The 15711-nt window shown below is 36.5% G+C and overlaps 1 protein-coding gene across 6 annotated transcripts in view; it reads right to left on the bottom strand.

The window, feature by feature from the left end:
- Positions 1–2360: 2360 nt before the first annotated feature.
- Positions 2361–15711, bottom strand: part of LOC145686237 (uncharacterized) — a 196514-nt gene continuing 183163 nt past the window's right edge. For all 6 annotated transcript variants that reach the window (XM_081759322.1, XM_081759323.1, XM_081759325.1 and 3 more), the window contains exons 8-9: positions 5273–5530; positions 2361–2635 (exon numbers count right to left, since the gene is read on the bottom strand). In XM_081759322.1, coding sequence (XP_081615448.1) covers positions 2528–2635; positions 5273–5530 — 366 coding nt within the window. In that variant the 3' untranslated portion in view covers positions 2361–2527. The remainder of the gene's footprint in view (positions 2636–5272; positions 5531–15711) is intronic.

Below are 15711 nucleotides of genomic sequence, written 5' to 3'. Positions count from 1 at the left end.
CTTCATTATCAATGTCTTTTCTATCTAATCCTTGTTGTTAAGCATCTTCTGAATTCAAATTACTGTTATTGCTTTTGTCTTGCTTGAAAATCTTAGTTTTTTATTTATTTATTTTATTTTATTTTATTTATTTATTTATTTATTTATTTTTTTGGTAACAAATCAGCGATGTTTATGTTGTGGTGTGGCCTTATATACGAATGAAAAGTTTTCTGGCTCAGCTAATGCTTCTTCACTACCAAAATGGTAGAAGTCACGCAATTCTTATATCATATTTGACCACAGATTTTCATTCCGTTTAACTCCATCATGGGAAAAGAAAGTCATTTGGGTAATTAAGGCCAAGGATTGGTTTGTAAAGCGATCTAGTAATTGAGCAGTCAGAGTCAAGGATCTTAAAGTAAACATTGACTTTAATTTTTCTTAAAGGTTTAGTTATTACTTCAATTGCCAGCTTGTCCATAAGCCTTTTCCTCTTCCGTGAAAAATCTACTCCAAAATTTTAATGACGCCACTGGCGTCATATTACCCCCTTGTGGGCACTCCTGAACACGGTGTTTCTCCATCATAAAGTTCACTTTGTGCAAGCTGGGATCGAACATGATACCCCATGCACTACAGGTGAGAGCTCTACCAGTAAGCCACCGCGGCCCCCAGTAGCATTGATGTTTTAACGTGAAATTACTTCAATATGCAAAAGCTTATCAAGAAAATAAAAAGGTTAAGTTAAACGTTATCAAATTTCTTTGAGAGCAGTCGTGTAATATAAGTCGTTTTATATTGAATATGTAAAACTATTTACCATAAGATCAAACATTAAACCACCCAGATGATTCCTAACTCAATTGAGCTGTATAAACAGGAAATTTAAACATTAAAGATTATTATTATTATTATTATTATTATTATTATTATTATTATTATTATTATTATTATTATTATTATTATTATTATTATTATTATTATTATTATTATTTATGTACTACTTGAGCCTTATAATTATTGCCCTCCATTAATTAAAAGAAATCCTAATATTCCACGTCTAGTCGCAGGGATAAATTAAAAGAGAAATGTTTGAATGCATTAAGAAATTTCTAGATTCGGGACAGATGGCTTGGTAGATGGAATTAGAATGCGCAGTTGCAAGCTCCATCCTCTTATCAACACTGCATTACATATGATGTTCTTGAGCATGTCTGTGGGTACGATGTTTGTTTACTATACTGTTGTGTAAATGTCACTTTGATCACTTTAATCATTTTGGAGTTCTTTCTGTAGCGGTGTATCTCTTGCATTGCTATCTTCAGTTTCTCTGTGTCGGCCCGTAAAACTTTGGATTGCTCACTTTTATTCACTCCTCTATCGATTGCACATTGTTTGATTGGCCAATGCTACTATCAATATAAGATGTTCCCCTGTTAGTAGAGTGTCAAGATTCAATACGGGATGTCGGGAAAATAATGTGCCTACACTGATTGTAACTAGAACGCCAAAGTTTCACTTAAAATAACCACCTTGCCATTTCTTTTTCAAAATTATGCCAAACGAACAATAAAAGGTATTTTGTTTTGTTGAAAACACAAAAACAATTTTATCACACAACGTTAATTTTCGCCAACAATTGGGTTGGTGAAAGCTGTAATACTGCAATTTCTAGATAACAGTTTTGTGTGTAAAAATGGCCTATTGTGTTCCGAGGAGAAGACAATGGACTGAGTTTACCATAACCTTACCTACAGAGCTCCAATAATTCCGCTGTACACGTAAGCCGAAATTGGCGATTCCCCCTACTCCTCGGCGTAGAATGTTTTATATTCGTTTGAAATTTAGGCTTTGAAACCTGCAACTCTGCAGTGGGTCAGAACATGCACAGTACATACCTGTGCATGAAGAGGACAGCCTCATAGTAGCATTGGAGAATTTAACTTGGATCCCACGTGTCCGCATCTTTGTAAGAATTTCTCGCTAATTCTTTGTTAATAACAATTTGCTTTGTATTACCACTATCCACTTATAGGAATTACAAACAATGTTAGGATGTTAAATTCAGAATATCTTTCTCGAAGTTTTGGAGGCATTTGGACATAGCAATAACATCTTTTGTATATATTATTGAAGAAACGGTATCTTCCAGTGATATGCGTATGTTTATTGAATGTCTGCATTATTGAATCACAATGTATAAAGCAAATTTCACTAACATAGCCACACCGTAGCGTAACCACGAACTTCTTCAATTCGAGTTAACCAGATATTCGTTATTCATTTATTTTATTACATTTTAAAACTCTTAATATCTTTTTTAAATCAATCATACGGAGTTTAGAGAATTATTTTTAAGGATTAAACACGGTTAATAATTCTTATATATGACAGAATATACTTAATATTTATTTACACAATGTGCTTCTCTTACAAATAATGGTCACAAATCAAAGTGAGCATCAATAATCTGAACACTTCAACCAAACTGAGCACTCAAAAGCAATTGCTATCCACACAATAGTTTTTTTTTTAATTTTTGTTTTTATTTTTTGGCAATAAACAATCCCCAAGCGTGATCGCCTTCACTGCATCTACGAATTTTATTCAGCCAACTTTGTCGCATTTCTTCATACTCGTCTTCTGAGAATTCCTGCAATGAATGTAAACAAACTGCATTATATTCAGTGGCAACCCCATAAACAGGATTGGAACAATGAAAACAAGTAACAGTAATATTAATTTGAGAATAAAAATTTACATATAGCGTTAATTATATTAGAAAACGTCTATATATTTTATCCATATCTTACGATTTGTCTTTTACACATACTGTAACAGGAACTTTAAAATAAGATTTCATCACACTAAAGAGTAGTTGAATGGACAGAACTTTAATTTTACTCTATCAACGCGAAGAGCTCCTTCGTGGTTAGTGTATGCTTCTTCGGCGTGGGAGACCTGGGTACGATTCCCGACCGAACCTCGTGTGTTTCAGATTCTATGATAACATGTACGTCCACGTCTCATATAATCTCGATGTTGAAAGGGGCACTAAACTCTAATAATGCAACGCAAAATACGGGTACCATAAACTCTTTTGAAGTACCATATAGTCCAGAAAGTACGCAACGAAAGTATAGTTATCGGGTATTTTGTACAGCACAAAAGCATTTCATCCTCTTACAATTAAGGCTATAAATCAACTAGGAAAAAATCTTAAGTGCTATTGGAAATTGTGCTCGAAAAAACACAGAAAATCATTGAATTATATATAGAATATCATTTAGTACTTTTAACTCATTACTCGGGTATATGCTATAGGGATCGAAGGGCATAAAGAATCCTCCATTTATCATTTTGTTAGTCAGCGAATTAAGGGTTAAGAAAAAGTATCTGTAAAATGTTTTGTGTAGAGTATTACAGTATACGGGTCAAAAAATGGATGTATGTACAAACAGTGAAACATGACATATGCTTTCGAAAAATGAATATGGAGAAGAATAGGAAAATAGTTGGATCGAAAGAAACCAGTGAGGAATGGTAGGAATAACGGAGTACAGAAGAACCATCATTACGTATAATTCATATGATTGTACAACTTTCTTACAGAATTCGGAATACCGAAAAAGCTAGTTGGAATAATTAAGATATTTTTAAATGAATTTTAAAATAAAATCCGAGTAGAAAAATTTTTGTCCACGAGCTTTCACGTCGAGAATGGGTGAAAAAGGAGATGTGTTGCCGTAATTATTATTTAACCTTGTTCTGGAGTTCGCTATGAGGAAAATCAAGGACAGCAACCAGACTCTACAGCTGAATGGTATTTACCAGGTTATGGCGATGATAGGAGAACAACAGAAAGAAATGCAGAGATCTTGTTGAGTTCATGCAGAATTATTTGCTTAGAAAGTAAATGCAGAAAACTAAATATATGGAAATTCGTCGGGATCGTAATACTGCAAATTAGGATGCGTTAAAATCAAATAATGCTTTCGACAAAATGGATACTTTCAAATATCTAGGATCAATATTAACAGGTCAAAATCTTATTCACGAAGAAATTAAATGTCAACTAAAGGTAGGGAATTCGTGTTATTACTCAGTTAAAAATCTTTACGTCGAGATTTTGAGAATTACGTCGAAAAATTTGAAGCCTAAAATATATATAAAATGATAATCATGTCTGTTATCCTATATGGTTACGAAACATGGCCGCTTACTCTGAGGGAAGAACGCAGACTGAAAGTATTTGAGAACAAGATCTTGAGACGAATATTCGGACCCAAGAGAAACGGGAATGGGGAATGGTGCAAACTTCGTAACAGGGAACTACATAAATTATATCATTTACCAAACACTGTTAGGGTAATCAAGTCTAGGAGGCTCAGGTGGGCAGGTTATGTAGCCAGAATGGAAGGAAGTAAGAACGCTTTCAAAATTTTAACTGGAAGTCCAAAAACGAGCATTAGGAAGACATAAGACATGGAAGGACAATATTAAGATGGATCTCACAGAAATATGAATACAAAGCAGAAACTGTATCCAGTTGGCTAAGAAGTCAATGGAGAGTTTTTAGTGAGCGCGGCATTGAACCAGGGGCGGATCCAGAGGGGGGCGATCGCCCCCCCCCCACAAGAGGAAACTCTTATTTTATATATAAATAAACCCATCCATAACAAGTTTGGAGCTCTTAAAAGTAGCAGTATTACCGCCGACCGCCCCCCCCAGAAGTCCGTCCTGGATCCGCCCCTGCATTGAACCTCCGAGTTTCATAGGCTATAGCTAAACTTAATTAATTCAAATGATGAAGAAGAACTGGATGAAATATTTTCTAAAAAAAAAAAAAAGAAAAAACCTATATTCTGAGAGAAGAAAAATCCATGACTACACATTGATATTCCGAGATATCTTTGAATACAGACTCATCCTATCTATCGTAGGGGTTTCAATACATTTAAAGGAGTACTTATATGTGCAGTATTTACATGCAATTGCCTAGCTACACTCGCATATTTCGGTAGGCATAAAATGAAATAGTTTATATAGAGAGGATAGATATTATGTTCTGGAAGATGCCTAAGATTTCTCCTTTAAAGATCTCTTAATCACCGTTAGTCCAATTACTTGCAATTATGCCCGCTCATTTACATTAATAGCGTTATGTTTTCCAATGAATCACATTAACATGCTTCATTCTTGTCACTTTCTAAACTCTAATACTCTCTTATGAGCATCTTTTATTATTTATTACATTTAAACACAGTTAAGAAGGTCGAAGGACACACACCTCAACAAAAGAAGATTTCATGGATTCAAGAAGCTTGACTTCTTCATTCAAAATATCAATAAACTGTGACGTCATGTTGATGTTCTTCACTTCCTTGAATCCAACTTCTCTGAGGAGATCTCCATATTCAGATACTGTCAACAGATGATATCCTCGACCTTTCACATACTCCTTGAAGTCCTTTGATTCCTCGTCTGGATTACTTCTACCTCGGCAGTAGTCTGTGATAAGCAGACGGCCTCCAGGTTTCAACCACGTCTGTAAAGAAAGTTGATAGTAATAATTGTGGTGGGTAACATGGTATCCGTTGTTTTTCTCGGGGTTCTCTCTTTCCTCCCACATTTTTATTCCACCAATTATTTCATTACCATATCAGTCTCCTTTAGCCTAAAGGACATAATCGTATGACGTTAAACCACAAATTCCAATTAATAATAATAAATATACAATAATATTAAAATCATAATTGCATATATTCAGTTGCCAGCAAGACTTTACATCAGGCAATATCCAGTATGAATAGGTAATATAATTTTGCCTATTATCTGTTTTTTATTGTGCTTATTTATTCTTGTAATGACTTCCATATGCATTTTGCGAAGTTAATTTATGCTTAAATCTTTAACATTTATGCTTAAATCATTAACAATGTGAACAATGACAATTAAGACAGCAATGCTAATGGAACTTGATGGCCAGGACTTATAATATTGAAAGTACCATATCAGAATTCTCCTGAAGGGACTAAGAAAAAGTCTTGAAAACCGTTTTCATAAAAATAGTTGTTTGAATTTGGAACCTCCCGACCACAAAACGATCTCGTTAATCATCGCCTTCTGACACCTCTGTAATAATTAGCCCAGGACACCAAAAAGTGACTGAGCTGAGCAATAAGATTCTAACCAGAATAATCTATTCTAAAGACTAATGATTGACTTTAATTAGATATGAGTGTTTGTGCATGTTTGTAAAAGAGGATCTGAAATGAATCACCAGTTGTAAATTGTTACATACAGTCAACAGCATTTTAGGTTTGGCTTCTTTGATCATGTCAATTGGAAATAGTTACAATTTGAGAAAGTTTCATATTTTTTTTTTTTTTTTTTTTTTTTTTTTTTTTTTTACAATGCAAGCCGAACCTTTCAATTAGCTTCGGTACATGAAGATTCTCATTATACCAGCTAGTCTAAAAATTATTGAGTCTTTTCTGCACACGATGGCGTTAGTATCCTAAATTTCAGGGTATGCGTCGCAGCAAGTCAGGCCTAACGTTATTTGACAGCTGACTGTTCAAGCTAATAGACGTGTAAAAGGTATTTGAATTCTTACCATCAGATGTAACGTATTTCATCATAAAGATGTGTGGACTTCCGCAGAACTGCGGTACATTTTGCAATTTCATTTCGTAAAGGCACAAATACTGCGAACACCCGTGATGAAATTTGTACTGATTATGAACAAGACACGTTATCAAAAGCAACAGCCAAAAGATGGTTGTTCCTTTCAATCTGGAAATTTCGATGTTCAAGATGCTGCTCGCGGTGAGCGACGAATCACAGCAAAGATAGTTGATATTCTGGAAAAGTCAATCAAGGCCGGCGCGTAAGCAGTCACGAGGCGACTTGCCAATTATCAAAACATTCACCATCAAACAGTGTTTAATCATTTGGAGAAAGCTAGCTACAAAAAGAAAATCGACGTTTAAGTGCCACATAATCTGACTCAAAAATATTTACTAGATCAAATTCGTATCTATTGTAACTACTGACATGTAACGAAGTCGAGTCATTTCCGAAGCGGTTGATCACAAGTAATAAAAAGTAGATAACCTACGACATAATGTGCAAAACAGATCGTGGTCGAAGTAAGAGAAACTCCACAGTTTGTGGCAAAGCCCACACTGACGTCTAGAAAGACTATTCAGTGCGTTCGGAAAGCCATCGTGCGCCACGATCTACTGCTGCCAGGCAGAGCGATAGAATCAAATGTGTACTATCTACAATTGGAACGAGCGCACCTACAGCGGGTAAACAAAAAAAAAAGTATTTGGACTGCTAGATCAAGGATGAAAACACAAGAAAATATCATACATGCAAGTCAGTAGCGAACACAAGATTATTGAGGCATTAACACCAGAGATATGATAGTTTAAATCGCCTATTGAGTTCTGCCATGTACCACATCTGACAGCCATGAATGAAGGGAAAAGAAATAGGTAGGTAGGAGGGTAGCAAAACAAGTATTTGAACAGCGCTGTGATCGCGAACAAATCACGCAAAATTAGGAGCTGAAGAGTTGCTTCACTGCATCTGAGTAGTCTACAAAGTAAAGAGAGGCAGTTCATAGCAGCTGAAGACGAAACTAGTATCATGGGGAGAAAACGGATAAAGACAACGCTACTGGAACGAAAGTTGATTGTGAAATTGTATGGGAAAAGTAAAAGCTACCGAGAAATTGCCCGTATAGTGAACAAGTTACCTTCCACTGTTGGTTATATTATAAAGGAACACAAAACAGAAGAAATACTACAAAATAAACCGCAACCAGGCCGACCAAGGAAGCTGTCAAGAAAAGTACCTCATCAGAACTGTGAAGAAAAATCTACGAACAAGTACAAGGCAGGTGACCGCTTTGCTCGCCCAGGACATGCAAGTCAATGTTACACCTCAAGCAGTAAGAAATATGCTTAAAACAGCAGGTGTTGGAGGATGTTCGGCAAGGGGAAAAAAACATTTCTCAGACAAACAGAAAGAAAAGACTAGAATTCGCAAAGGAGTACCAAAATGAACCTGTAGACTTTTGGCACAACGTGATTTTCACAGATGAAACTATAATAAACGCATTTGGAAGTGATGGATACCAACATGTGTGGCGAAAGAAGAACAAAGTATTCGAAAAACAGAATATTGTTCCAATAGTTAAACATAGCAGCTGTTCAGTGATGGTGTGGGGGGTGTAAGTGGTAAATATCCATGTGATTGATGGTATTGTGTCTGCGAGAGTAGCGCGCAAGTACTTCGCTTGGGTGATAAGTGGATGTTTTAACATGATAACGACCCCAAGCACCGAGCTTACGATGTTCGCCAATGAATCCTTTACAATACAATCCACTATCTAGAAACTCCGCTGCAATCACCAGATTTGAATCCACTGGAGAACTTGTGGATTGAACTAAAGAAAAATATCCATGCACGCAATCCTACCATCAGAGAACAGTTGATTCAATATGTTCGACAGGAACGGGCTCAATTTGATTCCACCATTTGTCGTAAATACATCAATTCAATGCCAAAACGTCTTCAAGCAGTCGTCGCAGCTAGACAAAGTACTGACAGGTCCTCTTCTCTTCATTTCATATGTTTTTTGTTTTTTGTTGTGTCAACAGTTGTTATCTTTCGTTCGATATTATAGTGCATAATTTTTAGATTTATTAATATATATACATGCAAATTAAAGATCGTATTTGCCCCTTGTTTCCAACATGCAATCCAATCTGTTATCTTCTTATGTACGCTGCGAAGTAGCGGCTCTTTTGGTTTTGTGCGAGGTGTCGAATTACTTCATTCACTCTCCATAGCAAGTCAAAAGAAATGCTCGTAACAGGTCAAAGTAAAGGGTCAAAGTAACAGGTCAAAGTATAGCACAGTGGTTCTCAACGTGGGTGATATCGTCCCCCAGAGGACATTGGAACAAAAAGGGGCGATTGGGGGGGCGATAGACTATGTAGAGGATGCTGGGATTTCATGACCTATTAGAATTTTTCTTGGTATTATTGAACAAGGGCATTCTGCATCCATATTTATTTTACAAATTTTTGACAACGGACTGCAACGCTCCACAAGAACGTTGAGTGACTGATTTCACAACCATTAAGCTGACGCGGATTGAGCACTTGCCAATCAACTCTTAATTCCTCAGCCTCTCTTGTGTCATTCCAGTCAGCAACTAGCAGTATTGTGTTCTGTTTTGTTCGGTTCAGTTCTGTTTTGCAGTGCGACTCTTTACTCATACGAAGAAATAATACATTACGAAGGTAAGGAACGTTTCCTTCCGAAAAGGAATAGGAAACCGCTTGTGCTTTAGCATTGAATTCCGTGGAATTTTATTAATTTAAGAATGTGAGTAATTTACAGCTGATTTACAATCGATTGTTTTTAGTGTGGTGTCTGGAATTTGTACATTTTGAAGAACACTCGTCAACATGGATGAAATGAAGTGCCGTCAATATTCAACTGAATACTTGAAATTTGGATTCATCTCGTCTCCTAGAAACGTACAATTTTCTTTCTGCCTTCTTTGTGAAAAGAATATTTTCAAAGGAAGCCATGAAGCCTTCGCAACTGAAAGATCACCTGCTAAGAATCCACCCAAAGCCGATAAAACCGTTTCGCTCTTTCAAAATCAGAAGTTAAAATTTGAAAGCCGAAACACCGTGGTCAAGCTGTTTGGAAAATCTGTGCAGAACGCTGGAAAAGGATTTCTTTCTTATAAAGTGTCTATTAATAGCAAAATGTGGACAACCTCACACTATCAGAGAAACATTAATATTGCCTGCCGTTAAAGAAATAGTTAGGGCCCGGCTCAAATACGTCTATCCAATCCATTCCCTTGAGTAATGATAGTTTCCAGAAGAACTGATGAAATGGATGCTGATGTTGAGAAGACACTTATCAACATGAAAAATACAAAATTTGTAATGCAGATTGATGAATCAACGGTTCGTGATAGCGAAGCATTGCTGCTAGGTCACGTCCGTTTCATTAATCAAAATGACGAGATTATGGAGGAACTGTTGTTAGCCAAAAACTTAATCATCGACACGAAGGGTTCTTCAATATGTAAGAAGGTGGAAGATTATTTTTTAATGAGGAAAAATATCTCTCTAGCAAACATTGTAGCTTGTGTAACCGATGGAGCCGAATCCATGATTGGACGAAATCGCGGATTTATAACTCATTCAAAAAGAGCTATATCTCGTGTTACAACTGTCCATTGTGTCATTCATCGACAGCATCTTGTAGCTAAAAATTTGAGCGACAACTTGCACGAGTCTTTGAGTTATGTTATAAGTGATGTTAACAAAATCAAGTCTCGTTCTTCGAACGACCGTCTTATTCGTAATCTCTGTAAAGAAAATCACTAAGAATTTGAACGTCTTGTGCACACGGAAGTGAGATGGTTGTCAAAAGGAAAGTGTTTGAGACGTGTTTATGAACTTTTTGACATAGTAGGTGAGTTTCTGCAGCCGACTGATCCAAATCTAAGTGACACTCTTAACGTTTGAGGTCTTGACGTGGCCTATTTACTGATGTGTTCGATAAGTTCAATGAAGTTAACACAGCTACAAGGGACAGAATGCATTTCGTTAAGGCTACGGAAGTATCTCTTCGATCATTGCGAAACAGGACCTTTTTGCAAATAACATAAGTCGTCGGGAGTTCTATAAATTTCCTAGTCTCCAAGCACTTGAAAACGAAAGAGAACTTGAAGGAAGAGATTTAGAAGTCTGTTACTTTAATCTCAAACGGCTCAAGGCAGACATGGAAATTAATTAGATTTCAAGATCTTTGTACTCTTGAAGTACCAAATTGGATGTTCAATTTTTTTTTCAGTAGATACCACAGAAGTTCATCCAAGTTTACAGGAGCAACTCACCGATTTGAAACACGACTGTGAAGCCAAATCACACTTCGAACAATCTGATTATGAGTGTTTTTGGGTGATAATGAAGAAATCTTATCCTCTCCTATGGCAGGAACTCAAGTTACTTCTTTGAGCTTTTTCTTACTTGCTGTACAGGGGTTTCAGTGCTGTACAACAGATCCTCACGAAAACGAGAAACTGCAATATGGAAAAGAGGTGACTTGAAACAACGACTATGGAAGCTGACATCAAATATTGTTAAATTGGCTTCAGTTCAGCAAGCTCGAAGTAGCAATCAATATAGTGAGGGAATATTAACATTCCAGAAAAATAATCTTACTGTATTTTGTTTTATCTTTAGTTTATAATTTTACAGGAAATAAGTCAACAGCTGGATTTTTGATACAGAGAACAGCCAGTACGGATTTTTATTTCTTTTCGTTAAGAAAAATCATCTACAGTCAAATGCGAATTATATATATATATATATATATATATATATATATATATATATATATATATATATATATATATATATATATATATATACATACAGTGAAACCTGTCAACTTGGCCACCTCTCTAAGTTGGCCACCTGCTTATCTTGGCCTAGTTCGTCTTGAACCTGCATTTTCCCATAAGACATTCGTTACTTACTACTCTATAAGTTGGCCACCTGTCTATCTTGGAAGTTAGCCACACTGAAGCAATGTTTACCCTATGATGATAATGATAAATTTACCTGCGTATCTTGGCCACGAAAAATACAATTTGGTTATTCTTCTTAACTCTTTCGAATTCCCATATGAGAGGCAGGTGTTCTGTATTTGTGACTGGACAGAAAGAAGCATAGATTCGCACGATTTGTTCTTGGAGGTCGATGGCCAGAACACTACCCTCATAAAAGGGTGGTGAAGGAAGATGTGACTAAAAAAAGCACGTACAGGAATTCAGGAAATGGTCGTACGTATTTGTTTACCCTCTCTGTTTTGGTAAAACCATTTGCTATATCGGCTCCTTTCATCAGTGGGAAACTTTAGTAATTCCGGAAAATTCTCAAGGTTAGAGCTCAATTGTCATTTATTGGCACCTGACTGGGTGTCAAAAGGTAGCGGAGGTTTTGAGATATGAATTCCCTCAAGATTTTCGCAAAACATCTTTTGCTCCGAGGGAAACTTTTCTATTAGTTCATTAACAAGAGGTAGTTAACTACAATATTAGAATGTGCATATCTGCCAAAAAGAATACAGCAAATATGTCTAGAATGAACCACCATTCAGTAACAACTGAAAAGAAGTCATATAAATTGCATATGAATTTCTCAATTTATAACTTGACTTTTCTTGTTTTCAATCTGAATAACTCAGTGTGCTATATATTAATTTTAATAAACTGCGTACATACACTTCTATTTCATGGTTGTTTGTGTTATTGTGTTTTCAATCAGAATAATCCAATGCACCAGACTAGTTTTCAGGAAGAGAAAGGTATGCATATATATTAAACATACTATCAAGAGCGCCGATCCTGGGGAACCGAGGGGGCCTGGGCCTTCCCCCCCCCCCCCCCCAAAGCTCATGTGGCCCCTATTTTATTTATGAGTATACAATATTTGGTATAATTTGAGTGCAATTTGTCCTAAAATCTTCATATATATATACCGGTACCTTCTGCATCTGAATGCCCCCCCCCCCAATTTACAGAGAAATCGGCGCTCTTGCATACTATAGTAATATTTTCTAGTACTGTATATTTTTATGATTACTCTATACACATTATTTATAAGTAGCTGTCGTGCCACTGCTTATTAAAATTTTACAATCAAGTAATACTAGAAATCCTATTCTAAAAATACACAAATGACACTTATTTTCTGTAAGTTGGCCACCTGTCTAAGTTGGCCACTTTTCGATGGAACCGGTGGTGGCCAACATTGACAGGTTTCACTGTATATAATACGAACGTATATATAACGGCTCTATCAGAAGAGAGGTTAATTATTCAAGCTATTGTTTTACAATGGACTTTCTATATCTGTGGGTTTTTAAGAAGAGATATGTGACTTTCTGCTTGCTTTTTTGCGATAAGAGGACTTAACTTTTTACTTTTCTCGGGAAAAATGTAATATATATATATATTTGCTTCGACCAAGTCTCAAATTCGACCTTGTTCCTTGGTAGATTGGGTTAAGATGAGGAGGGGGCGCTCAGAACAATCACATTCACCCAAGGGGGTGCTAGACTCGAAAAGGTTGAGAACCATTGGTATAGCACACTGACAAGATCAGACTGCATACATCTTTCACGACTCGTCAAAAATTAAGGTCACTTGGGTGGGAGGTTTTAATCCATACAGTGTATAGCCCAGGTCTGGTACTGTACTGTCAGACTCCTCTGTTTCTGTCTCTACCATACTCTCTGAATGATGTTATGTTAGTTTCAAAAAAGTATGAAAATCACGTGTCACAATTTTCACCAGAAATCACAAAAGTTCTGTAGCGATGGGATTATGATGTTGCCGAAAAATGGCAGAAGGTCATCGAATAACGTATTTATACCTGGTTTCATAATGTTATTTTGAAATTACAACAAATATCTTCTGAACTTTGACTTCTGACTCATTAGATTTACTTTTTTAGACAACCTGATATTGTGCGTTAGAAGTCGTTTGAGACTGAGTTGTTGAAATGTATGGTCTTTTCAGTGAATTACTTTTAAACGTACATTCAGTATCTATCTTCATATTCTTTACGTAACCTCATGTAAACACCATACTAAAGCTACTCTATATATTTACCTTATCGTATATTATTATTGTAATAACTAGTTTAGGTATTAATATTATTGTAATACAACTAGTTCAAATGAGAATCTGAACACGGCAACGGGCGCTATGTCCTACTGCACAATGGCTATAAGCGCGTATATATCCTTCAGTGTATTTCGAGTTCACTATTTTTCGCTTCAGTCTGCAACTTCTGCTTGTTGATGAACAATCTTTGTTTTAGTTAGCAGTGCATTGTTGGAAGCTTTACAATCAGTGAGATTTTAACTCACTTTGCGCCCTGTTACGTTACTATTTCTGGCATTGTTGAATACTACAAATACATTGAATGTAGGTGAATATATTGAACTATAGATGAAAAAACTGCACAAAAAGTGTTACAATGAATGGATGAGGTGGAAAGGGATATGAATAGGAGGGAAGACGCAGGTGAAAATGCAAGTCAGATAATGGACAGTAGCAGTGAAAATGAAGGAGATTATATTAAAGAAATTGGCCAAAGTAGCGAAAGTTAGTTTTCAGGAATTGAAACAGAATCCGATGTAAATTCTGACCAAGTAGTAAGAAATGGACTATATACACAGTAAAATCGTTACACTAAAACATGTTGTGTAGACTGTCTTGTTCCAGTGCGCAAGGGCACGCACCAGCTGTTCTCTGTTTCAGGTGTCGAGGGTGTGAACAACGTGAAGACAGTGAGTGATAACTAGAACATTCCGAAAGGATTTTGTATTTTGTTTAGTTTGAATAAACAACTGGTTACCATTTTGTTTATTTGTTTGTTTCATGTGATTTTGTGGTCTTCCTGTATTATTCAATGTTAAAAAATTATTAAATTGTTTTTGTTGTGTGGTGATATCAATAAACAAGGTAAATGCCCTGCATATGCAACTAAAATATTCTAAAGCTGTAAAGTTACGATAAAACTCACAAATTAAATCTTAAACTGTATTAATAAGAGGGGTTTTCCATTTATTTCACACGTGAGAGAAAATCTTACCACGCGGTCACTCCCGTCCCTAATAACCACGCGCCCTGTGCCGGGTAAAAAATGCACTGAAAAGTTGTACTTGGAAGAAAATTAAATGAAAAATGGAATCTTTCATTTTAACATCCCATGGTCATGCCTTTTAGGCTGAGACGGGTGATTAAGAAGTGAATGATGATAGAAGAATTGATGGAATGAGAGTGTGGGTGGAAACGGGAGTAGCTCAAGAAAACATATAGAAGCGATTTTGTCCGCCACAAACTTACTTAGTCGAGAATCGAATCAGGAGACCCACGCACCAGAAGTAAGCGCTCTACCGCTTTTAAAAAATCCTAACTTATTTTCTATTTCTACCACTTTTCACAACTACTACACTCGACAGGGACACGAACACAGAAACATCGAGAACAGTTAAAAACGCCTGCTCTTCCGAGCAACTCGAACCCCCAATAACTTTCACTTCACAACCTTCAGCCTAACGCCTCAGACTCATTAGCTTCATCCACCGGTTGCCATAGGCGTGCGCAACGTGGGTGCCATGGGTGCCTTGGCACCTCCATTAGACAAACATTTTTATATAGAATTATTACAAACTGAGAAGAGATTACGTGTAAATTATTCCCCGTCTGCATGTGTGTCGTGCGTCGCCGACGCAGCGTCGGGTGCAATGACGCTATCTTTTCTTAGGGGAAAGGGGGGGACGACATCATTCTATATGGTGGTACTTTAAATCTGACACCCACATTCCCAATGTCTTGCGCACGCTAGTGCCGGTTGCGCCACTGAACCACTGTGCCTCTCTTGCAAGAAAACAATCGAATTGTAGCCGAGCGAATTCAAACATTGCAGATACTCCTTTATTACAAAAGGACACTAGATGTTCGATAGAACTGTCCCACATTCAAACATTTGTTTGACACATTAGCTACCCGCGATTAAACTTGATAATCTTATTTTTGTCCTTATTTATATTAATTTTATATAACTGTACTAGTTTTACATAAGGGATTCTGCAGTTTTATAC

The sequence above is a fragment of the Thermobia domestica genome, chromosome 5 (genome assembly GCF_964235325.1).
Source record: "Thermobia domestica chromosome 5, izTheDome1.hap1.1, whole genome shotgun sequence".
In the NCBI taxonomy this organism is placed as follows: domain Eukaryota; kingdom Metazoa; phylum Arthropoda; class Insecta; order Zygentoma; family Lepismatidae; genus Thermobia; species Thermobia domestica.
Note: the sequence above shows the minus strand (reverse complement) of the source record. Positions and strands in the feature narration are given on the sequence as shown.